The sequence below is a fragment of the Microplitis mediator genome, chromosome 1 (assembly GCF_029852145.1).
Source record: "Microplitis mediator isolate UGA2020A chromosome 1, iyMicMedi2.1, whole genome shotgun sequence".
Taxonomy (NCBI): Eukaryota; Metazoa; Arthropoda; class Insecta; order Hymenoptera; family Braconidae; genus Microplitis; species Microplitis mediator.
In genome coordinates, this window is record NC_079969.1 from 1,417,457 (window position 1) to 1,445,412 (window position 27,956).

The 27,956-nt window shown below is 29.7% G+C and overlaps 4 protein-coding genes across 4 annotated transcripts; 2 read left to right on the plus strand and 2 right to left on the minus strand.

The window, feature by feature from the left end:
- Positions 1–7,957: 7,957 nt before the first annotated feature.
- On the plus strand, positions 7,958–13,044 carry LOC130677975 (protein PFC0760c-like). Its single transcript, XM_057484958.1, has 4 exons — positions 7,958–7,962; positions 8,013–8,217; positions 10,984–11,923; positions 12,002–13,044. Exons 1-4 carry the CDS (start codon positions 7,958–7,960, stop codon positions 13,042–13,044), a joined length of 2,193 nt encoding a protein of 730 aa, XP_057340941.1.
- Positions 13,045–13,085: 41 nt separating this feature from the next.
- On the minus strand, positions 13,086–16,216 carry LOC130668632 (STAGA complex 65 subunit gamma-like). Its single transcript, XM_057471006.1, has 7 exons — positions 16,020–16,216; positions 15,448–15,511; positions 15,292–15,383; positions 14,547–14,760; positions 14,323–14,480; positions 14,077–14,241; positions 13,086–13,240 (listed from the first exon to the last, which is right to left on the minus strand). The coding sequence occupies exons 1-7, from the start codon at positions 16,214–16,216 to the stop codon at positions 13,168–13,170; spliced, it is 963 nt and encodes a 320-aa protein (XP_057326989.1). The 3' UTR covers positions 13,086–13,167.
- LOC130668637 (MIT domain-containing protein 1-like) lies at positions 16,184–19,433 on the plus strand. The gene is made up of 5 exons (XM_057471022.1): positions 16,184–16,322; positions 17,490–17,704; positions 18,191–18,429; positions 18,697–18,896; positions 19,107–19,433. The coding sequence occupies exons 2-5, from the start codon at positions 17,584–17,586 to the stop codon at positions 19,258–19,260; spliced, it is 714 nt and encodes a 237-aa protein (XP_057327005.1). The 5' UTR covers positions 16,184–16,322; positions 17,490–17,583; the 3' UTR covers positions 19,261–19,433.
- Positions 19,434–19,972: 539 nt separating this feature from the next.
- LOC130668627 (protein inscuteable homolog) lies at positions 19,973–26,759 on the minus strand. Its single transcript, XM_057470993.1, has 4 exons — positions 24,881–26,759; positions 21,683–22,138; positions 21,420–21,624; positions 19,973–21,019 (listed from the first exon to the last, which is right to left on the minus strand). Exons 1-4 carry the CDS (start codon positions 25,471–25,473, stop codon positions 20,069–20,071), a joined length of 2,205 nt encoding a protein of 734 aa, XP_057326976.1. The 5' UTR covers positions 25,474–26,759; the 3' UTR covers positions 19,973–20,068.
- Between the last annotated feature and the right edge of the window lie 1,197 nt (positions 26,760–27,956).

Here is a 27,956-nt window from a genome sequence, read left to right on the forward strand (position 1 = left end):
TTGTGTTTAAACTATTGGAGGTACAAAAAAATTGTATCAGACTTTTTTTATAGAAAATTTAATTCCCTATAAAAATGTATCAGTCAAATTTTTTGTGTCTCCAATAAGTAATTTCATAATACTAAATTTATTGAGTCGCAATAACTGTTATCGATCTCAGACTTGGGAATTCCCATTACTGCGACCTCGGTGATATTCATACGCTTTTAAAAAATCCATTAACTCCTAATGGTATCACTAAAATGTAATTAATGTAAAAAATACCCCAAGTACTCGAAGAAAAAAAACAACGAAATAATCTCTGGAATGTTGCTGACAAAATTATCTACGAAATTCTACTAATGACAGAAAATAATAATAATAATAATAATTATTATTGTTGCTATCAATATCAATCAGTATTAATATATAAAGAATCAAAATAACAGTACTAAAGACATTTAGCAAGAAACCAGTCATCAATTAAGTTTTTACTCGTAAATAAAAAAATATTTTAAAAAATAAAAATGTTGAAAAATTTATTCATTGTTATCTTTATAATTTCGTTTGCTGAAATAAAGGTAATTAATTACAATAATAATAATAATAACTATAATAGGGGTGTGCGAATAATCGCGAATTCGTAAATTTTTAATTTATTCGAAAAATTTGAATTATTCGTAACGTATTGAAATGAAGTTTTTTTTTTATTTATTTATTACAACTTACACATAAATTTTATGTTCGATGTTCGAAGAAAATATTCGAAATTAAATGGAATATTAACCTTTTCCCGGATGACGAGTCCCTACTCTCGATTTGAATCGTACGTCTTCGTTTAAAAGCGAAAGAGCGCTAGTAAACGTCCTATAACTCAAAAAGTATGGACATCAGAAAAAAAAGTTTGAAACAAAAGTTGTAGAGAATTAACTGATCTTTAAAAATGGATTGATGCATTTTATTGATTAATCTAATATTTCAAGAGTTATTGGCCGCGATAGAAATACCGGTTCATTAAATGGGCCATAAATCGTAAACGGTAAGTTTTACAAAAAAGTTTACTAGAAAAAAAAGATGCGAAATTTTATTCTCTATAATAATGGTCTCCATGACTTTTGCCCTAAAGTGCATAGTTTCCGAGATATCGGCCGAAAACATTTTTTAAGGATAGCGATGGTGGCGTCACCTAGATCTGTCAGCATTTTGTGATTTTATGCTCAGTAAGTGATCCTAAACTTAAAAAAAAAAAAAATTTGGATCGGAAATTTAGTGCAAAGTTGACCCAAAAAAACGTATATTTTTACTGGCCTATGTTGAGAAGAAAAGGGGCAGAAAAAATAGTAGAAGGGGCGCATGCATGCACTACTACGACTAAACTGTTACTTACACATCCTTAAAAACGAACTTTGATTGGCGCTACCACCCGTAGAGCTCACACCGATTCATTTCAACGCACACTTTCGGGAAAGGGTTAATCCAATTATTGATGAATTATTATAAAATTTACAAATTATTCGAATAATTCAAAAAACTTGTGAATACTTTGAATTTTTTAAAAATTCAAAATCACGAATGATTCGAAAATTAATGAATTATTTGATTAGTTTGATTTGAAAACTATTCCTACACTCCGAAATAATAATAATAATAATAATAATAATAATAATAATAATAATAATAATAATAATAATAATAATAATAATAGTAATAATAGTAATAATAGTAATAGTAATAATAATAATAGTAATAATAATAATAGTAATAATAATAATAATAATAATAATAATAATAATAATAATAATAATAATAATAATAATAATAATAATAATAATAATAATAATAATAATAATAATAATTTATTAAAGGGACGTTCAATTGAAACTATTAATGATGATAATAACAGTGATGGGAATGTTGATATAATTATTAAAGATGGAGTAATTACTTATAATGTAAATAAATATAGATATACTGTTGACAATACTAAAAATAATAATGAGAAAATTGTAAACTTGAAAGAGTTTGAAAATACTACTACTACTACTACTACTACTACTACTACTACTACTACTACTACTAGTACTACTACTGAAAAAAATGATGAAGTAATAATTAGTACAGAAAATTACGAAACTACAACTGCTGATGATTCTAGTATTCTAATGCCTGATGGAAAAGTTAAACCAGGATATTATACACTACGCAGAGATGAACCGTTCCCCGAATATTTCGCTCCATGCAATCAGCTTCAGTTTGACTCTTACATCGATTTAGAGTGTTTTTGAATAATCATTTTTTTTGGAAATCATTAAAGATTTATATAAAATTTTATCTTATAATTGTAATAGAATAATTTTTTATTAATTTTCGAAAATTCAAGTTAAGAAATTTTTTAAAAAATCTTAAAAACTGCTGATATCTTAAGAAATTCTGCAGCGAGTCTGAGCTATTGTTCTTACTTAGTGTAGACTTACTTAAGACGAGACACAGAACTACGTAAAAATTTCTCAAGAATCCTAGCAAAATATATATAAATATATATATTAGGGCTGTACATCTAAACCGGCTTAACCGGTTAAAAAAGTTAACCACACAGAGAAAAATAAATGATTGGAGTTATCATACTAAATTTGTAGCTGCAATCATCTAGGATGATTAAAAAATTTTTCAGTGTAAAGATGGTTAGTGCTACAATTTTTTATAATTGCAGTTACCATTTTTTATAGTAACAGTTACCATCAGGATGATAACAGTAACCATTAAGATGATTACAGCTACTATCAGGATGGTAATATTTACCATCAGGATAATAATGTTTCCTATCAAGGATAGTGATAATTTATCACTGATAAATATTATTAAATGCTATAAAAAAAATTGATTAAAAATTCAATAATTTTCAAGTACTGGTGCAAAATTATAAATTTTTGATTACAAATATGATGATAAACATACTTAAATTTTATTTATAAAATTTTTACAAAAAAATGACAATTATTTATTTTTTACAATTATTTAAATCCATAATTTAGTTATGTACACTTGATTGTCTAAAATATTGAAATAAGTTACTGTACAGTCTTCAATATCAGCATAAAAAAAAATTTCCAAGCGAGAGAGCTTCTGTTAATAACTTTGAATGATTGAGTGTGTTCATCGAAATAACAATCATCCAAGTACTGGGTAATGAATAAAATTTGGCCATTGTTGACATTTAGTATTTTTTTAACTTGGTAAAATGATGGTCTGTCAGACGGTTTCATTATAATTGAATTAATTGTTATTCTATCATTCTGAAAACTTGTCCATTGAATGTCTTGAACAAGGTCGTCTATTTTGTATGGTAAGGGTTCATGACATCCAATGCTGACAAGAACATCATTAATGGTAACATCATTAATTGTCTTAGATGGTTACTTTAATCATCTTTAATGGTAACTACTACAATTTCTGATGGTAACTGTAACCATCTAGATCGTAAATAAAACTATTTAAAATGATAACTGTAACTATCTCTAATTAACATACATGATTGTAACAGTTACCATAAATATGATTTATACAATCATCCAGATAGTTGTCACTACCATCGGGTTGATGGTAAAAAATTTTACCATAAATAGATAGTAACTGCAATCATTTAATTTTCTCCGTGCAGGTTAATTAGTTGGCTAGCTCATCAGCTTAGCTAATTTAACCGGTTAACTTCATTAGCTTGGCTAAGCAGCCAAAGGCTTAACCGGTTAACTCAAATTAGCTAGGCTAATTAGCTGAGGGTTTAACCGGTTAAATGGTTAATTTTTTTGCACGCTTCGGACGCGATAGCGGGAGAGGTTGTGCTCTATAATCGACTTGTCGTGAAAACGGGATTTTCCTACCTTTAATCATTTCTGCTAATTTCATAAATCACCTCTGTGGACAAAAAAGTACACCAATGTCTTGAGAAAATTCTAAAGAATAATTTGGATTTAATTAAAAATTTCATTAAGCTACACTATAATAAGAAAAAAATTATTTAACATGAGACTAGTTGGACGTCAATTGGGATGTCCGTGTGTGAGCAAGATATCTCTCGAAAAACTGAATTAATCAGTCTAACTTTTTTTTCAATAGCTTCAGATTTTAGTAGAATAGAAGCCTTTTAAATATTACTACTGTAGTCCTTCTCGTTCATTTATTATCAATTCAAAACTGAAAACTGATTATCTTTACTAATGCTTAATCCGCCATTTTTCCCCCACAAATGTAAGTAGGCATGATTATCATGAAACTTTGCTGATATTGTAAGGCTCCACTTTACCATCAGATAATTTTTTTTTTTTTTTTTATTATATCGTGTGATAAATTGACTTGCCAACTGTTATCCAATTAACTAAATTAAAAAAAAAAAAAAAATAAGGAATGTCTAGATGTTTATTCAAAAATTTTGTAATTAAGAAAAAACATTAATAATTAATTTTATTATAATATGAGCGTTCGAGGCGTGCACTTTTGGATTTTCCAAATTTTTTTTTTATCTATTCGCTACCTTACACTGAGAAAAAAAAATACTATTTTCCAAACAAGAATTTCTTGGTTCAAGAAATCCGTTAAAAATATTCATTTTATTATTATTAATTATCAATTTCTTGAGAAAAGAGCATCAAATTTATTTTTGTTATTATATGAATTTGATATTATATTATGAGTAAACAAAAGAATAGCTTTACTTGAATTAAATAAAAATTATTTCCTTCAATTCTACGAATTCTTGAGACAAAATTATATATTCTTGAAAATTATCAAGAATATATGTTTTTGTCTCAAGTAAATGTTCTTGATAAAAGTATTTTTTTCTCAGTGTATCTTAGAAAATATCATATTAATTTAATTTTAGACCGAAAAAGCTATAACAAAAAATTTATACTATTAGTTCAAAAAAAATTCACTTCAATTTTGAAAATTATTTAATTAAAAATATATATATCGCGTTACTTATACATAGATATAGTTATACAGCCTTTTTTGTTCTTTTATTAATTGTAATCAAACGACACTGAGTTACCTAGTCATTCGCAATAGGGGACCTACAAATCGTTCAAAGAATTAAAAAAAAAAAATTTGATTCAATTACTGGATTTTTTCGCAAGTTATCATGTATACGGGGTCCGTACTTGACGGACAAGAAATTTTTTGAAACTATTTTGATGTTTTTTTCCGTTTTTATTGAATTAAATAAATTTTTGAAAAGTATGAAACTAATCTCCTTTAAATTATTTTTAAAGTAGTATGCAAAATATCTTAATTCCGTGAACTAACAAGGGTATAATAACTGAAGTAGTCGCCGAAGTGAGGCGAAAAAAATTTTTCGATCGTAAAGCACGAGTCGTGCAATATAGATAGCCCGAACTGGGAATCGAACCCAGACCAATTCGGTATCGCGCCGAGTGCTCTACTAGTTGAGCTATCCAGCACTATACTATATTCCGTTCAATTTGATCTATAACTTATTGAGCCACACCGTCCATCGTACGGCAATACACCATTCAAATATAGTGGAAACCTAAACATGCAAGCATGCAAATAACCTTCTTTTTTTACTACACAAATACAGAATTTTTTGTAAGCAATAACTTTGAAGTTATAAATCTGAAAGATTTTAAATAAAATTTGTGTTTAAACTACTGGAGGTACAAAAAAATTGTATCAGACTTTTTTTATAGGAAATTTAATTCCCTACAAAAAAGGATCAATCAAATTTTTTGTATCTCCCATAAGTAATTTCATAATACTAAATTTATTGAGTCGCAATAACTGTTATCGATCTCAGACTTGGAAGTTTCCATTACTGCGACCTCGGTGATATTCATACGCTTTTAAAAAATCCATTAACTCCTAATGGTATCACTAAAATGTAATTAATGTAAAAAATACCCCAAGTACTCGAAGAAAACAAACAACGAAATAATCTCTGGAATGTTGCTGACAAAATTTTTTACGAAATTCTACTAATAACAGAAAATAATAATAATAATAATAATTATAATTGTTGTTATCAATATCAATCAGTATTAATATATAAAGAATCAAAATAACAGTACTAAAGACATTTAGCAAGAAACCAGTCATCAATTAACTTTTTACTCGTAAATAAAAAAATATTTTAAAAAATAAAAATGTTGAAAAATTTATTCATTGTTATCTTTATAATTTCGTTTGCTGAAATAAAGGTAATTAATTACAATAATAATAATAATAACTATAATAGGGGTGTGCGAATAATCGCGAATTCGTAAATTTTTAATTTATTCGAAAAATTTGAATTATTCGTAAAGTATTGAAATGAAGTTTGTTTTTTTTATTTTTTACAACTTACACATAAATTTAATCCCTCGCAGATTTGAATCACAATGTAAACACCGTGGAATCACAGTGGAAACACCGTGTATACACAGTGGTCAAGCCACCGTGGAATAACGGTGTATCCACCGCGTAATCACAGTGGATACACTGTGTATACCCTAGAGTGGTCCAAAAAAAAATTTTTTTTTCGGCTATCATTCCTAAAGCTTCTCTAAGGTATAAAAAAAATTCCCTCCAAAGCGCAGCTTGATATCTCAATTCTTCAAGAAGCTCAATACATTTGTATTTTCCCATTTGAATAACACGTAAAAAATTTTTTTTTTACGTTTTCATCCGATAAAATGAAGAAAAAAAAATTTTTCTGTATTTTACATCAATCATGCTTATAGGAAATTTAATTATCTACAAAAAAGTATTGATATAGTTTTTTCGTAATCCTAACGGTTAAAAAGTTATTGAGCTTTAAGTACTCGTTACTAAGTAAATTTGAAGGAAGATAGTTTGAGCAACTCTTTGATGGAATTGACACCATTACTAGATAATTTATTTAATTTTTATGGATTCGAAATCAATTTCAAATTTTTGAAAACTTTTTTGGTGACTGCATGTATTTATTTCGAAATTAATCAAACTCTAAACTGTTTATAATAATTAAATAATTTAATAATCGTTTATATAATTATGAATAATTTTTCTTATTACAATTTGGAAATTTTTTCCTATGATCAGCAACTATTTGTAACAGATATTGTTTCGGTTCTTCACCTTTTCTCCCAAATTCATTATATTTTCCAATTAAAGCTAGTACTTGCGGATGGATACTGAATTTAATTTTCTTCATATCTAATTAAATTTTCTTTTGTGGCGAATATTTAAAGCTCAATAACTTTTTACCCGTTAGGATTACGAAAAAACTAATTCAATACTTTTTTGTAGAGAATGAAATTTCCTACAAGAATAATTGATTAAAAATTCAGAGAAAAATTTTTTCGTAGTTTTACTGAATGAAAACGTAAAAAAAAAATTTTTTACGTGTTATTTAAATGGGAAAATATAAATGTATTGAGCTTCTTGAAGAATTGAGATATCAAGCTGCGCTTTGGAGGGAATTTTTTTTATACCTTAGAGAAGCTTTTGAGATAATAGCCCTTGAAAAAAAAGAACATGTTTTTTTTGGACCACTCTAGTATACCCGGTGGTGAAATGGAACAAACCCACCGTGTAACCACGGTGGATCCACGGTGTTTACACTTCCACGGTGTTTCCACCGTGATTAAAATCTGCGAGGGATGTTCGATTTTCGAAGAAAATATTTGAAATTAAATGGAATATTAATCGAATTATTGATGAATTATTAGAAAATTTACAAATTATTCGAATAATTTAAAAACTTGTGAATTTTTTGAAAATTCGAAATCACGCATAAATCTTAGGTATACGAATAATTTGAAAATTAACGAATTATTCGATTCGAAAGCTACTCCTACACTCCGAAATAATAATAATAATAATAATAATAATAATAATAATAATAATAATAATAATAATAATAATAATAATAATAATAATGTATTAAAGGGACGTTCAATTGAAACTATTAATGATAGTGATGGAAATGTTGATATAACTATTAAAGATGGAGTAATTACTTATAATATAAATAAATATAAATATACTATTGAGAATACCAGAAATAATAATGAGATAATTGTAAACTTAAAAAAATTTGAAAATACTGCTACAACTTCTGAAAGTAATGATGAAGTAAAAACTGCAATGGAAAGTAATAAAAATCTATCTACGACTACTAAAATTAATGATGAAGTAAAAACTAGTACGGAAAAATACGAAACTACAACTGATGATGATTCTAGTATTCTAATGCCTGATGGAAAAGTTAAGCCAGGATATTATACACTACGCAAAGATGAACCGTTCCCCGAATATTTCGCTCCATGCATTCAAATGCAGTTTGAAACTTACATCGATTTAGATTGTAATTGAATAATTATTTTTTTATTACTATTTTTTTGAGGTTATTAAAGATTCATATAAAATTTTATCTTATGATTGTATGGTTAAATAAATCCTTGTAAAAAAAAATAAGAAATTTTTATATTTTTTTATATCCAATTTTCTTAAGCAGTAGAATAATTTTTTATGAATTTTTGAAAATTCAAGTTACGAAATCAAGAAAAAAATCTGAAAATGGATACAGAGTAAGGGCAGCCATCTTATGGTATCTTAAGAAATTCTGCAGCAAGTCTGAGCTATTGTTCTTACTTAGTGTAGACTTACTTAAGACGAGATACAGAACTACATAAAAATTTTTTAAGAATCCTAGCAAAATATATATAAATATATATATTAGGGTGATCCAAAAAATAAAAAAATTTTTTTTTTTTCTTCCAAACAGGTTCAAAAGTTTCATTTAGATAAAAAAAGACGCCTGTATAAATTAGAGCTCTTAATATTAACATTAAGAGGTTCCTCATCGCACTTTTCTATTTTCCATAAGAATAACATGGGAAAAATTTTTTTTACGTCTTCTGATTTTTATAAGTAGCTAACGATGCGTCATAGGAATAATTGGCAGGCATATTTTTGTAGGGAATTAAATGCTCTACAAAAAAAGATTCTTATCATTTTTTGAGGAATCTATTTGTTCAAAAGTTATTTGAGGTTGAAGTTGAATTCATTTTAAATTTTGAGATTTTCTACTTTTCCGGCGAATTTATCAGACTTATTACAAAATATCACCAGACCTTCTTTGTAGACAATTTTATTTCCTAAAAGTTATTTCTAATAAAGTTTTTTCGAATTCCGCATTGTTTTCTAGTTATTTTTATTTTAATGTCATGCTCATAAAAAAATAGTATTCTGATCGATTTTAAGAGCTTGACATTAAAATAAAAATAACTAGAAAACAATGCGGAATTCGAAAAAACTTTATTCAAAATAACTTTTAGAGAATAAAATTGTCTACAAAAAATGTCTGATGATATTTTGTAATAAGTCTGATAGTTTGACCGGAAAAGTAGAAAATCTCAAAATTTAATATTAATTCGACTTCAACCTCAAATAACTTTTGAACAAATAGATTCCTCAAAAAATGATAAGAATCTTTTTTTGTAGAACATTCAATTCCCTACAAAAATATGCCTGCCAATTATTCCTATGACGCATCGTTAGCTACTTATAAAAATCAGAAGACGTAAAAAAAATTTTTCCCATGTTATTCTTATGGGGAATAGAAAAGTGCGATGAGGAACCTCTTAATGTTAATATTAAGAGCTCTAATTTTCACAGGCGTCTTTTTTTATCTAAATGAAACTTTTGAACCTGTTTGGAAGAAAAAAAAAAAATTTGTTATTTTCTGGATCACCCTAATATATATTTAATTTCACTAAAAAATAGGAAATTTTGCGCTCTTTAAAAAGAGTACCAACATGACATATTTATTATCAATAAATTATAAGACATATATTCTGTTAATAAATATGAGTATTTATATCTTAAAAAATATATGAAAATAAGTATAGCTTGTTGGTATTCATTTGAAAGCATTTTTAATTTTCTATACATCTATGTATATATATATATATATATATATATGTATATAAATTTTTTTTTTTTTTTTTTAACAAGTGTAGAAAAAATAATTATTTGAACAAGTGTTTAATTATAAGTGTAATTAATACGGATACAATCTAACGACTAATTTTTTTTATTGCGCGTAAATATCTGTTTCATATATATGTATATATGTATATATGTTACCACTTGTTAAAAGTTGATATTTGTCTATTGCTTAAAAAATAATGATAGTTAATTTGATTCTTACTTCATATTTTTTTTATTCGATTAATTGATGAAAAAATGTTATTTTTTTTTATATTTGTACACTAGGAATTTTATCTTTCGATAAAATAGATGAAGAAGAGAACGCATTAAAGTATAAAGTATATAAGTACGCGGCAGCGATTAGTTATTTAGTTTAATAAAAAAAATAAGAAGTTAAGCGAAAATTAATTTTTGAAATTAATGATAAAAAATTACAAGTGATTTTTTTTGTACCAAATGATTTTGTACTTTTTCTGTGTTTTTTTACTGGGCGCGAGGCAGACTGAGGTAACTTATAAATTTTTTTTTTTTTTTTAATAAATTGGATTTCTGTTTGAAAATTGAAAATATTTGCATTTTTTTTAAGATGGGCACTAATTTTTCAAAATAATGGACAAACTATTAGAGATACGAAAAAAATGTATGAGACCTTTTCTGCAGTAAATTGAATTTCCTACAAAAAAGTATTCTTACAATTTTTCTGTATCTCTAATAATTTAACGGCAATTTGAATTTAAAAGTCAGTTAAATAAAATATTAAATTCTTAAATTTTTTTTTTGACTTCAAATCAAAATTCTGGTTAAAATATTAGATTTATGAAAAAAATATATCAGACACTTTTTGTAGAAAATTTAATTTCCTATAAAATTTTTCTTTTCCATTTTTCCGTAACTTCAATATTTTATCGGTTATTTTCCATTTTAAGTCACAAGAACTTTAAACCGTAACCTAAAAATAAAATCGATCAAAATTTCGATTTCTTAATTTCGAAATTTTGAAAAAAATTTCATTTATTAAATTTTTTTTATATTAAATAGGTTACAGGAATTCTCATCGAAGATGCACGGCCCGAATTTCCTAAATTTCCATATCCGATGCCTTCCGAATCTTCAAATTACATCGAAGATTTAGTGGCCGAAACTTTCGAGTACCAAATTCCAAAAGTTGGTAGCGAATTAAACGATTTATCGAATGATATCATCGATTTCGATAGCAAATATTCAAAAAATGATTTTTATGACTTCGAATTTGATAATCGAATTAACGGCAAATCGATTAATAACCCGATTAATCCTACCTATGGTCTTATTAATTCAATTTATCCCATTATTCATTCCACTTATTCTCTGACTGGATTGAATGAAACCGTTAATCCTATTAATGCTATTAATGAGCCAATTAATCAGTCCAAAAACTCTATTAATTCTACTAGTGAACCCAAAAATCTTATTAATCCTATTAACAAGCTCTTTGATGAGCCTATTAATCATACTAATGTACCTATTAATCATAATCTTTCTGATGAATCCAAAAATTTGATTAATGGAATTAATTTTCCCATTAATGAGCCTAAATATCTTCTTAATGAACCTATTAATCGTATTAGTGAACACCCAAATCCTGTTGCTTCTACTAATGAACCCATTAATCCAATGAATGGACGTATTAATCTCAATAATGAACCCATTAATCCGATTAACGGACGCGTTAATTCTAATCATGAAACCATTAATCAGATGAATAGACGCATTAATCTCAATAATGAACCCATTAATTCGATTAACGGACGCGTTAATTCTAATCATGAAACCGTTAATTCCATTAACGGACGCGTTAATTCTAATTATGAAACCGTTAACCCGATTAACGGAAGCGTTAATTCAAATCATGAAACCATTAATCAGATGAATGGTCGCATTAATCTCAATAATGAACCCATTAATCCGATTAACGGGCGCATTAATCTTACTAATGATCGTATTGATGTGATTAATGTATCCAATAATGCAAATAATGAACCCATTAATCCTATTAATAATTTGATTAATCAAAAAGATTCATTTAATTTGAAAAAAGAAGAAACTTACATCATACAAATTGAATTAACGTTAATTAACGACACCATTAAATTAATAACAATCGAATCACATGATCCACTACCTCAATTAACTGATATTCAATTAAAACAATTAATTAACGACTTACGCAATGATTTGACGGATACTAAATCTACAAAAGTTATTAATGTCATTAATTCTGATAAAAAATTAAAGCTACTCGATATGATTAATATATTCATGAATCCTGGTCCTTTCTTCAATAATTCGATGTATCGAATTAAGAAACCGATTAATCTAATTAATGATAAAGTTACCAACGTCCACTTGAATTTAACGTTAATCGATGGCGAAATTAAATTGATAACAATAAAATCATCTGATTCGTTAATACGATTAACGGATGAACAAATTGGAAAATTGATTAATGAGTTACGCAAATTTTTAACGGATACTAAATCGTTAGGAATGATTAATGCGAACAATAGTAAGGGAGAGAAAGTTAATTCTGCCGATTTTAATGATTTATTTAATCGATTAATGTCCTATAAACCACCGATTAATCATCATCATGTTGAGTCTCACGCAGTTGCGATTAATCGAGTGATTAATGAAGCTAATAATGGGATTAATAAAAAAATTTATGAACCGCGACCTGCAGAATTCGACCACCCGATGGCTCGATTGATTAATCAGCATAAAGTTTTCAAAGATAGATTGATTAATGACATTAATGAATCATTAATGAGAAGTAAACGCGATACCAAGGCTGAAAAATTTACGCGACTTGATGAAACTGCGATGGAAGAATTGATCAATCGAAAAATAAAAAAACGCGAACAGGGAAAGGTCGAAATTGATATGAATAAAATTCTTATGATTAATAATGAAGGCGAATTAATTATCAGAGAATCAGTTAAGAGGAAATTGGGATTAAACAATAGTAAAAAAAAATATACTGACCTTAATGAGCTGTTTACGGACTATCTTAAAAAACAAGATGGCGACGAGGACGATGATGAAATCGAAGACGATTTTTAGATTAACTAATTAATCTTATTAATCAGACGGATTTTTTTGTGATTTGGAAATGGGGTACTTGGAATACAGTTTAAAATTTTCATATTTGTTAAATGAAAATTTATTTTAAATAAAATTTCTTAATTATTTTTTTTGTTTTTTATTTATGTGCTGCACTGTATCTGTGTCATCTTCTTCAGTCTCTAAGTTATTAAGTCTAAAAAAAAATATTACTCTAGTTAATCAACAATTTTTTACTACAGCGATTTATTTAGAGCAAAATGAAGTTAATTTTCAGAAAGCTGACTAAATTTCCCGTAGTCTGAGTACCCACAACCCCATGTTCAGATTCGATGCCCCTTGATTTAATAATTAATCATCATTAATGACATTTTAATATCCCAACTAAATATATCCATGTGGGTACTCAATCTTCAGGAAATTAACTCTCTAATTTAATGGTATTATTCATTTTGAAAAAAAAAAATAATTTCCAAAATGGAATTTCCAATTTCAATTTTTAAATTCGTCTACTCTAGATCTTAACTCCTGTCAAAATTACCTACAGAATGAGTACCCACAACTCCATATTTCTGTCACATTTTACTTCGATTAATTAACAATTAACAAATCCGCCATTTTTCATTAAAATACCTACTCTACTAAATATATCGATGTGGGTACTCAATCTTCAGGAAATTAACTCTCTAATTCAATGGCATCATTTATTTGAAAAAAAAAAATTAATTTCCAAGATGGAATTTCAAATTTCAATTTTTAAATTCGTCTACTCTAGATCTTAACTCCCGTCAAAATTACCCACAGAATGAGTACCCACAACCCTATATTTCTGTCGCATTTTACTTCGATTAATTGACAATTAACAAATCCGCCATTTTTCATTAAAATACCTACTCGACTAAATATATCGATGTGGGTACTCATTCAACTCGCCATCACCTCCTCTGTACTCTCCCCCCTTCCATTTTTCCTCCCGAGCAATTCTCAAAAAAATACCCGACATATTAACGGAAAATAAAAATCAAAACTTACTCATCTTGTTCCAAACTGTGTAGCATCTGGAACCCAGCGTCCAAACTCGGCGGGAATCCTATTTCTGGGTCAAGTAACTGGAGAGTAGGCACGTCTTTGTATGCGTTAACAAAATTATCCAAGTCATCGAACTGCAGTTTGTTAACGACTTCATCCAGCTCCATTCTAAAATATCAATTAATCATTTATTAATCAATAATACTCTGTTAATTAATATTACGAATGATTAATTGTTAATTAACTCACTTTGCAGCGCTGCTCAGTTCCAATTGTTGCTTACAAACCATCGCCTCGACTTTTTTTTTCATTCTGGCCTCGTATTTTATTACGTAATTCTGATAATAATTATGAATATCCGCAACACTTCCGATTCCTGCCTCCACTAGGATCCTCTCCACGGGATCCTAAAAATATTTCATAAAAAATATTCGTTATTAACCAGATTAATCATCGATTAATCGCAGACTTACGGGAAAGCCAGTGTTGGGTTGCTCGCACGCGTATTTAAATGTCAGTGTAATTTTACGTAGTAAATTGTCTGCTATGTCCACTAATGTATCGATTGCTGTGTCTGAAGACTGCTCGTAGCCCATGTGAGCGATTAATACGCAGACCGCGTGCTTCAATAGGCTGCGACATGTTGCCGATTGCAAATTGCACGTGATGGTTTTCTTGACAGGGCGCCTTTGAGATTAAAAAATTATTAATTGCGGCTGAACTATGGGATTGGGAGAAAAGTGACAGAGGAATTTTTTGTAGGAAATTTAAAGGGCTACAAAATTGACCCTTATGATTTTTTTGATATCTTTGATAGGTAAGCAGATATTTTGATTTTAAATTTGTGGAGTTGAAATAGCAGTGATGGGATTTTGTTTTCTCTATTACTTTGAATTAGAATTTTCGGAGAACTATTGGAGTTACGTAAAAAAGTGCAAGGACCTTTTTGATGGAGAATTTAAAGAGCTACAAGATTAGTCCTTATGATTTTTTCGATATCTTTGATAGGTAAGCAGATATTTTGATTTTAAATTTGTGGAGTTGAAATTGCAGTGATGGGATTTTTTTCTCTCCACTACTTTGAATTAGAATTTTCGGAGAACTATTGGAGTTACGTAAAAAAGTGCAAGGACCTTTTTTGTAGAGAATTAAATTTTCTACAAAAAAGGTCCTTATCCTTAAACCCCTAACTCTGTAAACTCAAGAGTTATTTCTTACTTTTCTCTTGGCGGTAAAAATTTGAAAGGATTTTTTGGTTCCTCCACTTTTGCGTCGACAGTCGAGACCCCGCGTACAATTAATCCATTGTTCTAAAATTAATTAATTAATAAATATAATAATTACATAAATAAATAATTACTTAATTACACTTACAATTGATAATTTCTGTCTGTGTAACTGCACAGTATTTAGTACAAGTGAATTTTCCATTGGCAGCCTGAAAAAATTACAAAAATTTTTTTTTACTTAAATACAAAATAAAAATATTTTGCTATAAAAATCACTCAGAAATTTTTTCAATGACCGGGAATTTTTTAAATTTTTAAAATAAAAAATCAAAATTTTTAATGACAGCCGGGAACTTTTTAAATTTTAAAATAAAAAATAAAATTTTCAATGACAGCCGGGAACTTTTTTAAATTTTTAAAATATAAAATAAAAATTTTTAATGACAGCCGGGAACTTTTTAAATTTTTTAAATATAAAATAAAAATTTTTAATGACAGCCGGGAACTTTTTAAATTTTTAAAATAAAAAATAAAAATTTTTAATGACAGCCGGGAACTTTTTAAATTTTTAAAATAAAAAATAAAATTTTCAATGACAGCCGGGAACTTTTTAAATTTTTAAAATATAAAATAAAAATTTTTTAATGACAACCAAAATTTTTAAATTCAAAAAAAAAATTCCATGGTTCCAAAGTTTAAATAAAAAAAAAAACTTACTGAATAAATTGAGGCGGTTGTTCAGTTTGATAATTATTTAAATTATCATTTGAATTACTGCAGTCATCCAAAACTTGCCGCCAAATATTTTCAATAATATCCGGTGTTATTATTTCTTGCTTATGATTTTCCCGTGTTGGTAATTCACCCCACAGTATTGTTGTACCTGATTCATTATTATTTTTACTTGATTTCATTTTAATTCATTTATTTATTTACTTATTTATTATTCAAACACTCGACACTAATTACAAATAATTAAATTTTATTTTTATATTTAAATTTTAATTCAAATGACAGTTGGTAAGTTTTTAAAAATTACTATTATTGTTATTATTTTTATTATTAGTAAATAATAAAATTATTTATATATTTTTTAAATTATATATTTATTATTAATATGTTTTGTTTTGTTGATTTACGTAAACACTAGAGGTTAGAAGTTTACTAACTACTGGGCTGCTCACTGACATGTTTTTCATTCCGTCGTCGTTGCGCGCGCATTTAAAATTCGGCGCGAAAATTTAAAAATTCAAATTTTTCTTTCTTTAATTAAATTTTTAAATTTCCCGCAAAATTATCGAGTAATCAGTTAAAAAAATTGAATAATTAATTTGTAATTTAAAAATTCTATGATTAAAAAAATTTTAAAATTCAAATTTTTTTTCTTTAATTAAATTTTTTAAATTTCCCGTAAATTTATCGAGTAATTACTTTAAAAAATTGAATAATTATAATAATTAATTTGTAATTTAAAAATTCTATGATTAAAAAAATTTTAAAATTCAAATTTTTGTTCTTTAATTAAATTTTTAAATTTCCCGCAAATTTATCGAGTAATTACTTAAAAAAACTCAATAATTAAAATAATTAACTTGTAATTTAAAAATCCTATGATTAAAAAAATTCAAATTTTTTTTCTTTAATTAAATTTTTGAATTTCCCGCAAATTTATCGAGTAATTACTAAAAAAAATTTGAATAATTATAATAATTAACTTGTAATTAAAAAATCCTATGATTAAAAAAATTTTTAAATTCAAATTTTTGTTCTTTAATTAAATTTTCAAATTTCCCGCAAATTTATCCAGTAATTACTTAAAAAAATTGAATAATTATAATAATTAATTTGTAATTTAAAAATTTTATGATTAAAAAAATTCAAAAATTCAAATTTTTTTTTTTTAATTAAATTTTGAAATTTCCCGCAAATTTATCGAGTAATCACTTTAAAAAATTGAATAATTATAATAATTGATTTCTAATTTAAAAATTCTATGATTAAAAAAAATTAAAAAATTCAAATTTTCCTTTTTTAATTATAAATTTTGAAATTTCCCGCAAATTTATCGAGTAATCACTTAAAAAAATTGAATAATTATAATAATTAATTTTTAATTTCAAAATCCTATGATTAAAAAAATTTTAAAATTAAAATTTTATTTGAAATTTGAAAATATTTTTCTTTTAGCCTCTTCATGATTTTACTCGCGTTTTTAAAACGAGGATTCGTTTAAAATTTTTGAATAAATAAATATATCAATTAGTGGAAATAAAAAAAAAATATGGAGACTGCGGCGATAAAAATATTGACACGTGCCGTTGATATGGACAAGAAAGAACAATATACTCTGGCACTAGTATTATATCAAGAAGGTCTGCAAGTTTTACTCAACACAATAAAGGGTAAAATTTTATTCAAAATTCTGTAATTTAATTTTTAAAAAAATTAATGATCCTAAAGTTAGCAGACAATTAAAAATTTTTTGATTTTTTTTTGAACAATGAAATAAAAAAAAAAAAAAACTAAAAAAATGCACATGTAGAAAATTAAAAAGACTACAGGTGCAATTTTTTCAAATTTTTTTTTTTTTTATAATTTATCGTCTTTTAAAAAATCCAAAAATTATTAGACGTCGGCTAACTTCAGTATCATAAAAAATTACGGTCTTCAAGTTAGCAGACGATAATTTGCGAATTTTTTTTTTCATCAATGAAATATAAAAAAAAAAAAAATAAAAAAATGCACGTGTAGAAAATTTAAAAAACTACAGGTGCAATTTTTCAAAATATTTTTATTTTCAAATGCATCGTTTTTATTTTGATCCAAAAGTTAGATGTCAGTGAATTCCAGTATCATATTAAAAAAAAATTAATGTCATATTTTTTTAGAAGTAACTGATGCAAAAAAAAAAGACCACTTGCGTCTGAAAGCCAAAGGTTATTTGGATCGCGCGGAAAAATTGAAAGAAATAATTGAAGAAAAAAAAGCACTGGGACAGTATCGGGAACAGACGAAAATCGAAGCTGGTGCTACTGGTCATGATTACGACAGTTTGTTTGGCAGATTTTTAGATAATAATGTGGTTTGGATACACGTTGAAGATCCGTATATTCGAGCTTATCATCAGGTTAATTATTATTATTTTTGATTGATTACTTCATTCAGCTGATATATCATTTTCTATTTTTTAAATTTCGAATTCCGGCAGAAATTAAAATTTAAAAATTTTTTTGAAATTAACTCAAAATAACTTTTTTATTTTTATTAAAAATACTCAAAATTTGATTCGTTATTATTTTATTCAAACTTGCACTGCATTTTTCAAAATATTTTTCTAAAAAATTAAAACTAAAATTTTTTTAGAAAAAAAAAAAATATATTTTATTTGTTTTAGTGTTTAAATTTAGTGCGATTATGTGAGTTAGCTGTCCGTAAATGTTCGTCTTTGAGTAAAATAATTTTGACAACAACGCAAGATCCAGAAGATTCAAAAAATCAAATTACACGACTGCAGGAATTGAAACTCAGCTTGCAACAGTCGAATATCAAAATGGATGTAAACTTCTCTGAAACTCTTCATGACCGACAAATAACGTAACTAAATATTTTTAAATTTCTATTAACCCCCCCCCCCACTCCATTTTATAGAGAATTGAATTCTGTACAAAATAATTCCTCACAATTTTTATCGTATCTCTAAAACTGAACCCGCAATTTCCTTGCAAACATTCTACTGGCCCATTTTCCCCCTCAATCTCCCGTCTCTCCATTGGACCCAAAGCTGACCCATTTTGAATTTTCTAGCCTCAATAATGGCTGGGTTATAAAAATCGGACGAGGCCTCGATTACTTCAAAGCACCCGATAGCAAATTCAGTCTCGGCGCCTGTGATTTGGCCCTTCGAGCCACTCTAGAAACAACCGTAGACATCTTCCACAAGAACGATATCAAAAACTGACCCTTGGAATCCCTAGAAAATCAACTTACCCAGGCCTCCATCGACTTTATTTACAAAATTCTGTGTAAAAAAATTAATTACCGTATTTTTTATTTGTTTTATTCAAAATTGTTTTAGCACAATTTATATATGTTTAATTACAAATATATGTTTATATATTCAGTATATCTAAATATGAGTCTGCGCAAGCATATTTACCCCTCCCATATCATACAAGCCCCCAATCCATGACCTAGCCTCAGAATTTGACATTTGGTCCTTCGAGCCACACGAGAATTGACCGTAGGTATCCTCTACAAGAACGAAATTAATCATCAACCAGCGAAATCCCTAGAAAATCAACGTACCCAGGCCTCCATCGACTTTATTTACAAAATTCTGTGTAAAAAAAATTAATTACCGTATTTTTTATTTATTTCATTTAAAATTGTTTTAGCACAATATATATATATGTTTAATTACAAATATATGTATATATATTCAGTATATCTAAATATGAGCCTGCGCAAGCATATTTACCCCTCCCATATCATACAAGTCCCCAATCCATGACCTAGCCTCAGAATTTGACATTTGGTCCTTCGAGCCACTCGAAAATTGACCGTAGGCATCTTCTACAAGAACGAAATTAATAATCAACCAACGGAATCTCGAGAAAATCAACTTCTCAAGGCCTTTAATAAATTTTTTTAGAAATGTGGACATAAGAAAATTAATTATCGTATTTTTTATGTATTTTATTTAAAATTCTTATGATTTATGGCACAATATACATTTTATATTATAAATATATATCTATATATGAAAATTATTCAACAGAGTAATCACAAGCCTTAGCGTCATCGATACACTTAGTAGCTTTTTTACACGCGATTCTTAGACTGTTGGTATATCGGACCAAGCCGCCATCTTGTTGGTGGTCGTCCATTTTGTTGAATTTCGGAAGACAGTCGTCGCCTCCGACTGCCACTACTTGTTTGGCGATTTCAGGATCCACGCAGAGCCTCATTAAGGCGGTGGCAGCAGTGACCGTGAGCCGGTGGTACGCGTCCTCGAGTCCAGGTGGCGCCATGCGTAGGAAGCAGACGAGGGCAACGGAGGCTCTGGCTTTGGCGAGATGTTTCCTGGCCTTTGGATGCCGGGCTAGTTTATTTATCAACATGGCGACTTGTTCCATGAGCCAGATAGAGGGCGCCTTCTTCTTCACGCATTTTATAAGCCGACGGATACTTTCGTGGGTCAAAATGGCGTCGACGAAGGCGGGAGAGTCGCTGAGGTTGTTTAAGGCGGCTGCGCACAGGAGTAATGTTTGGGCGCAGGCGCAGGACTCGGCGAGATAGATGAGCGTGAGGGTCAGTGGGGCTGCGAAGGGCTCGAAGTGTCGAAGGCCCAAGGCGTCGATCCAGGGGGCCGTCACTTGGACTATGAGAGCCGTGGCCTCAATTTTCTCGCGCTCGGGAGTCGAGGGCGAGGTCAAAAGGTCAACGAGGATTTCAGGGCCTCCTTCTTTGATGAAGTGGTCGATTGCTAGAGGGCAGCAGCACACGCTGGCGAGGGCTCGAAGGCTTGAGGCTCGAAGTTCGGAGGACAAACGACTGGCGGAGATCAGTGAGGTCAGAAGGGCTCGAACTCCAGAGCAACGTGCGATTGAGTTTCCGGCTCTAGAGCCTGCGAGTCCTAAGGCAGTCAGAGCAGCAAGGGCTCCACGGGCTGCAGATCCTGATTCTCGGGGAGCTTCTTCCAGACCTCGTACTACTCGCTGCAATTAAAAATTTGAATTTTTTTATGAAAAGTTAATTTTCGAACATACCCTAGTCATGTGGGTACTCATTCCACGCGAAATCACATCAGGATCCCAGAAATCATATCAAAATTTTTTTTAAATCAAAAACCGAAATTTTGAATTTTTTTATGAAAAGTTTATTTTCGAACATACCCTAGTCATGTGGGTACTCATTCCACGCGAAATCACACCAGGATCCCAGAAATCATATCAAAATTTTTTTTAAATCAAAAACCAAAATTTTGAATTTTTTTGAAAAGTTAAAATTTTTCAAAAATTTTTTTTTTAAATCATGACTAGTATTTTCGTGTTACAAATGAGATTTCCTGTAAAACGAGTACCCACAACCCTGGTGTCCTCAAAAAAATTTCCTTACCTCGATATAAAAATCCAATCGCGTGTCCAGAGTGTGATTGACCATATTCTTCAAGGACTCTAACTGATTTAAGATAGTCCTGACACTTCCGTCGTGGATTCTTCGCGGCGGAGGTGCGCCTAATTCAGACAAAATAGAAAACGCCTCCTCTTCAATACTTCTAAGCCAATCGCGTTCGTCTCTAGCTTCCGCTTGTCCGATTTTTCTGCAAAGTAACTCAAATTATTCTCCAGTAAAACTTAAAAAATTTTTTAAAAACTTACCTGATAACTTCCTGGACATGTCGATTGAACCCTTCAGCCCTCACGAGCAATTCGGTCGCCGCTGAAGTCGCCGCGGTCGTTAAAAGTTTCAAATCTCTTGTCTGCGCATCCTCGGTATGCAAATTACGCCTGGGTAAGGCTTTGCTCTGCAGCGTGATGTAGCATTCGTTGTCTACGTCTTGCACCAGGTCTTGGAGCCAGACTTGAACCGACGAACTACTGGACTGAGCGATAAATTGCCAGGGAGTTTTTGTTCCTGACGTGAATTTCGATTTCGTTTCTTGTGACCCAGAGGACTTTGACGACTCATTGGACATCCGCGTGTACCAGGGACCGTTGAAAGATGGCGTCGAGTCACGGGATGCTGAGCTCGCTTCGTCTTCCGGTGGCTCTACTTCGTAGAGAAAATCTCCTAGACATTCTTGGGATGACCCTGGAGAGTCTGGAAGCTCGATTCTGAAAATAATTTTAATTTGGTAACCTTGGATTCAATATTCCAGCAAAAGTTATGGAGATATAGAAAAATGGCAAAGGACTTTTTTGTAGGAAATTAAATTCTCGAGAAAAAAGGTCTGATATAAATTTTTTGTATCTCTGATAGTTTAATAGGAATTCTAATTCAAAGATGGAGATCAAAAATTTTTTAGGAGGGAATTTTTTTTAGTTTGAATTTAAAATTGCGGGTTAAATATCAGAGATATGAAGAAAATGTATGAAAAATTTTTTGTAGGAAATTGAATTTTCTACAAAAAAGATTTAATATGATTTTCCTCTATCTTTACTCCTTCAGCGTCAAATCCTTCTGAAAGATAAAAAGTATTCAAAATCTGCAATAAAAATTTTTTTAATTTTCATTCGAAATTAAATTTTTCTAAATTAAAATTTTTATTCCTTCAGAAAAACTTTTTCTACAAAAAATAAATACCGTCATATGACTATTCTAAGAAACGAGGAAAACGAGTTGAATAATAATTTAATGTAAAATAAATTTTCAATACAAACGGAATTTAAAAAATTTAATTTCCGGTTCATTTTACCCCAGAACCTGAAAATATATATCACACATATATATATGTATATGAAATTAAATATGCTTTAAAATGAGTACCAACATGATACACTTATTCATATATTTATATATACTCATAAATATAAGTATATATCTACATACATATTTTTTATATTAAATACGTCATGTGGGTACTCATTCTAAAGGGCGTCAAATTCCTCATTCATAAATATATATCAACACATATATTTATGTATATACATTCATATATTTCTGCATTAACGAAATTTTTTTTTTAATTTCCAAAATTTTTTTTTTTCTTCAACAAATTTTCCCAACTGTCACCCAAAATCACCTTTCCATTTTTGTACCATTTTTTTCTTCGACTCCCGATTCCACGAAACCGCGAAATCCGCGAAACCCGCGAATTAAAAAAAAATTAATTATTAAAATTGAAATATGAAAAATAAAATTATTACCGTGTAACGACCATTCTAAGAAAGGAGGAAAACCAACTGAATAATAATCTAGTGAGTAATCAGTATATATATTTTGTATATTTGATATAAAAATGAATCTCAGCTCAAACATCTGCAGATGACTAACCACGTGTCTTAGTCATTAGCTTTCATTCTTTGTATATTGTTCACCTTTACCCGCGCTATGTACTCTATATACACTGTACACTCATAAACACATTACACATTACATATATATACATATACATATATATAAAGTGAAATAAATTGCAAGAAACTCCTTGAGCGCATGAGCTCCGGATAAAACTTGGATGCTATTTTACAATAATTTTTTTTCTCGTTGATAAAATAAATAAATATAACTAGAGATTATATATTTGACTGATAATAAAGAAGAGTTGTTGGTAACTGAACACTCTTACAAGACAGTAGTATTTAAGATCGACGTGATAGGATAAATTTTAATGAATAAAATCACGTAGAGAAGCGACGGCTTGAATTTAAATTCAATTTTATTATATTTTTTGTTTGTCTATTTTTAACGTTTTGTCTTGTTGATTCAATTATCAGATAACAATGCTTTGGATGAAAATTTTTTTTATGCCAGAGGTAAAATGGCCCGCGAGCAGGGAGAGTATAAATTTCGTGGTACGAGATTTTTGTTTAGTTAATTTGAATTTATGGGTAAACTGTTGGAGATAGGTGAAAAATTATAAGGAACAATTTTGTAGAGAATTAAATTCTGGACAAAAAAGGTCCTTGAGAATTTCACGATAAGTCTGATAGTTCGGCTAAAAATTTAAGAAAACGTAAATTTTTATGAAAAGTAGAATTTTTGACATTTGGTTCGCGGCCCATTTTACCCCAGACTACTAAAATATATGTAAATGTATAGGAAATTTTGTGTGCTTTCAAATGAGTACCCACATGATATATTTTTTCATATTTATATATATTTATAAATATAAATATATATATATATTTTAAATAATAAATATATCATGTGGGCACTTATTTTAAAGGGCATCGAATTCCTAATTTATGTATATATATATATATATATTATATATTTATATATATATATATATATTCACGATAAGTCTGATAGTTCGGCTAAAAATTTAAGAAAACGCAAATTTTTTATTAAAAGTGTAATTTTAGACTTTTGGTTCGCGGCCCATGTTACCCCAGACTACTAAAATATATGTAAATGTATAGGAAATTTTGTGTGCTTTCAAATGAGTACCCACATGATATATTTTTTCATATTTATATATATTTATAAATATAGATATATATATATTTTAAATAATAAATATATCATGTGGGTACTTATTTTAAAGGGCATCGAATTCCTAATTTATGTATATATATATATATATATTATATATAACATATATATATATATATATATTATATATAACATATATATATATATATATATGATAGGGGTATAATGGGCCGGGTTCCAGTTTTCCTCCAATTAAAAAAATGAGGTAAAATATATATAAAGAATGATATATATTTATGACATAATCTAAATGTATATAAAATATAAGATTATCTCATATTTGTTTGACTCATCCGTTTGTAAATGAATGACATTTATTTTTATCTGATTAAATTTTTCTTCCGATTGAAGTCTCATTTATATATTTATCTTCAATACATATATTTATATATATAAAAATATAAAAAATAGATACAAACCTTTTAGCGCAATCGGTTGAGTCACGAAATTCATCGAAGTCCTCCGAATCCTTAGTGTAAGTCAAATTCCTCAGCGTTTCAATATTTTCCGCTTTCGGAGTCGAAGTGTGACTCGGTTTCATCCAGAATAAATTTTTATTTACGACTTTTCCATCGCGTTTTTTCCTTCGCTTCCTGCGCCTGCGGCTGGTGTCCAAATTTCCCGACTTTGAGTTCTCAGAGTCCGAGAAACCGGAATCGAGGCTGCCGTGGCCTTGGTCAGGGCTAAGAACTCTCGCGAGTTGCGCGTTTTCTATTTCTGGGACCATTGAGGAGTTGCCATTTTCTTCGGGTAAATCATCTTGGGTCTTATCGGTGACAAAACACGCGGTTATGTTGCAATTACTGTCAACCTGATCACCAGCAGTGAAACTGTTCTCGCTTATTTTGTCAGTGTCCGTGTCACTGTCGCGCCCAAAATTGCAGTAGGAAGCGTCTGCGCGGTCGATTTGCCTTTCCGGGCTGGTTTTGCAAATCAGCGGAGCGATATCGAGATCATGCCGAGCCATTTGGTTCCAGAAAACCCGGCTCTGCATCCTTTTGAAGCCCGACATCTTTTCGGAATTTTTTCAAATTTCAAACCCTTTTTGAAACGTAACTCAAAATTTATTAATTCCAACACTTGAATACACTTATCCCACGTATTTCGACCTCAGGAACACGATTTTTATAGTCCCAGTTCCTAATTATGCACTCAGACTCCAAAAACTGAAGCCAAAGTTAATTTTCGGTTGCGTCTTTTGGAACCCTTCTGAAAACGGATTCCAGATTTTACGAATTCCAACACCTGACTGCACTTTTCTTATGTATTTTGACCTCAGGAACACGATTCCGGCCTCCTTAATTCAAAATTATGCACACGAGGCCCAGAAAATGGGACCGAAATCAAATTTCATGGAACCCTTCTGAAAACGGATCCCAGAATTTCCAAATCCCAGCATCCAAATGCACTTTTCCACCGTATTTTCACCCGCGGAACACGAAAATGGCAGTCCCGTTACAAAATAACTCACACCCAGCCCAGAAAATGGCCCCAAATCCAAATCCCGTCGACTTTTGAGCCCTTTTCAGAACCAAATTGCAATTTTTCACTTCCTGGCCCACGTTTTTAGTCCCGTCTGCCCAAAATAGTGTCTCTAGTGGTCCCAAGCGTCCGACCGATGGTTTCCCGCCTCAAGAACTGAAGCCCGAGTACTTTCTTACCCTCGTAATCGGATTCCATCGGGCACCCCGCCGACTATTGTTCGCTTGAGGAAACACATGGGGCCTTAGATCGGATGTGCATCAGAGTGTGACGTCGCGTGGGTCCGTATCATCCGCACGCGTATACCGAGCGCCTTATGTCACTTTTTCTAACCGGAATCCTTCCGTCCGCAAACGCCCGAGCAGTGAAACTGACTAACGGACTGGAATTCAAATGCAGAATTTTATTCTGACGTATTGCGATGAGCAATTCACGTTCACTTATGACTAATTCGGCATAAATATTTTTTTTTATTTATATTTCCACTCCCTGTTCCTTCAGAACGACCGTAAAGTCGCGACTGTGAATCCAACCGACAATGTCGGTTATGGAAATCACTCGTTTCACAAAAGATGACACTGAATACTGGGGTAGCGAGTTATGTTTGAATATAACTAACGATCAGTATTAAGCGCATGTGCGATTATCGAACCCGCCCATTGGCTCAAAGGCACAAGAGTTAGAAGTTTATTTTTGAATACAGCACCAGGTGCAGTTGTCCCCTATCGGACTACCCATGTGGGTTCAACTAACGTATGGGGGGTGAAATCCCTCGCACTGTCTACTAGAGCGTACGGGTGTCGGCACGTGGCTCTAAAACCATCTGCTTTAATCATTACAGTCATTACATATCACAATTTTTTACATGAAAATCAATTTTTCAAATTTTTTTACTCAGTTTCGGAATTCCGATAGCGATAACTCGATAACTACTGGACTTAGGTCATAAGACCACTGGAACTTTTTTGTAGGAAATTAAATTATCTACAAAATTATCTCTTATCACTTTTTCGTTATCTTTGATAGTTTCCCCGGAATTTGAATTTTAAACTCTGGCTGCTGAAAATGTCACCTGAAATTTCCTAACAGGGGACATTTATGATGGAATTTAATTTACAGGCAAACTATCAAACTTATGGGAAAAATGAATCAGATCAATTTTGTAGAGAATTTTATTTGCTACAAAAAAGGTGTCAGTAAAATTTTTTGAAAATTTGATATTTTAGAAGATAGAGGGATTTTAAATGTTGGTTTTAAATTTGAGCGATTATTGGAGTGCAAAATTTTTCTATCGATTGGCTAGAGTTCTATATATATGTGTATATGTAGGTATATATATATATATGTGTGTAGATATTTGTCAAAGGGCTATGTATAGAAAAAGCCGCGTATGTTTGTGTACATGTGGGTCATTTACACGTAACGGTTTTGCTGCAGCTGTTCGTTGCGCTATTATACACTCTCCTTTTATTTCATACATTACATATATACCTAAACAGTAAACATATATGAGAATTTAAAAATTTGTTTATAGACATAGAACATAAATTATCACAAGTATTCGCTTTGCTGTTGCAATAAATTCCGTATCGAACGGAATCGATTGAGAATTTCCATAAAAAAAAAAAATTTGCTTGCAAAAAAATTTCTGGACTTTTATCTGGGGTCTCTAGAGCCGTAGATTTGCTCCGGTTACAAATAACTCCACAATAAAAACGTATTTGTACCTTAAGATTAAGGCGACCTCAAGGTTCCGCGTTCGAGTCCGCCAAAAAATGGCCCGTGATTTTTTTCCAAAAAAAGTTTTTATAAAATCATGAAAAAGTTTTTTTTTTATGTTTCGAAGGAACGTAAAGTCTGTATTTGTGTGACATGAGAAACAATAATAAAATTTTATACAAAATTTATGACGGTCTTCAAGTTAGAAGACGATTAATAATTTTCGAATTTTTTTTTTTCAACATTTGAATTAAAAAAAAAAAAAAACTAAAAATATGCACATGTAGAAAATAA

What these genes read in the sequence shown, in the direction of transcription:
- LOC130668627 (XM_057470993.1), bottom strand. Translation starts at nt 25,473, where the DNA reads ATGTCGGGCTTCAAAAGGATGCAGAGCCGGGTTTTCTGGAACCAAATG. An exon ending in CATGTCCAGGAAGTTATCAG is followed by an intron (nt 21,625 to 21,682) that starts GTAAGTTTTTAA and finishes GTTACTTTGCAG; the next exon opens with AAAAATCGGACAAGCGGAAG. An exon ending in GATTGGATTTTTATATCGAG is followed by an intron (nt 21,020 to 21,419) that starts GTAAGGAAATTT and finishes TTTTAATTGCAG; the next exon opens with CGAGTAGTACGAGGTCTGGA.
- LOC130677975 (XM_057484958.1), top strand. An exon ending in TTCTAATGCCTGATGGAAAA is followed by an intron (nt 8,218 to 10,983) that starts GTTAAGCCAGGA and finishes TATATTAAATAG; the next exon opens with GTTACAGGAATTCTCATCGA. An exon ending in CATTAATCTTACTAATGATC is followed by an intron (nt 11,924 to 12,001) that starts GTATTGATGTGA and finishes TTAATCAAAAAG; the next exon opens with ATTCATTTAATTTGAAAAAA.
- LOC130668632 (XM_057471006.1), bottom strand. Translation starts at nt 16,216, where the DNA reads ATGAAATCAAGTAAAAATAATAATGAATCAGGTACAACAATACTGTGG. An exon ending in CAACCGCCTCAATTTATTCA is followed by an intron (nt 15,512 to 16,019) that starts GTAAGTTTTTTT and finishes TAATTTTTTCAG; the next exon opens with GCTGCCAATGGAAAATTCAC. An exon ending in GAACTGAGCAGCGCTGCAAA is followed by an intron (nt 14,242 to 14,322) that starts GTGAGTTAATTA and finishes TTGATATTTTAG; the next exon opens with AATGGAGCTGGATGAAGTCG.
- LOC130668637 (XM_057471022.1), top strand. Translation starts at nt 17,584, where the DNA reads ATGGAGACTGCGGCGATAAAAATATTGACACGTGCCGTTGATATGGAC. An exon ending in TTTACTCAACACAATAAAGG is followed by an intron (nt 17,705 to 18,190) that starts GTAAAATTTTAT and finishes ATATTTTTTTAG; the next exon opens with AAGTAACTGATGCAAAAAAA. An exon ending in CTTCATGACCGACAAATAAC is followed by an intron (nt 18,897 to 19,106) that starts GTAACTAAATAT and finishes TGAATTTTCTAG; the next exon opens with CCTCAATAATGGCTGGGTTA.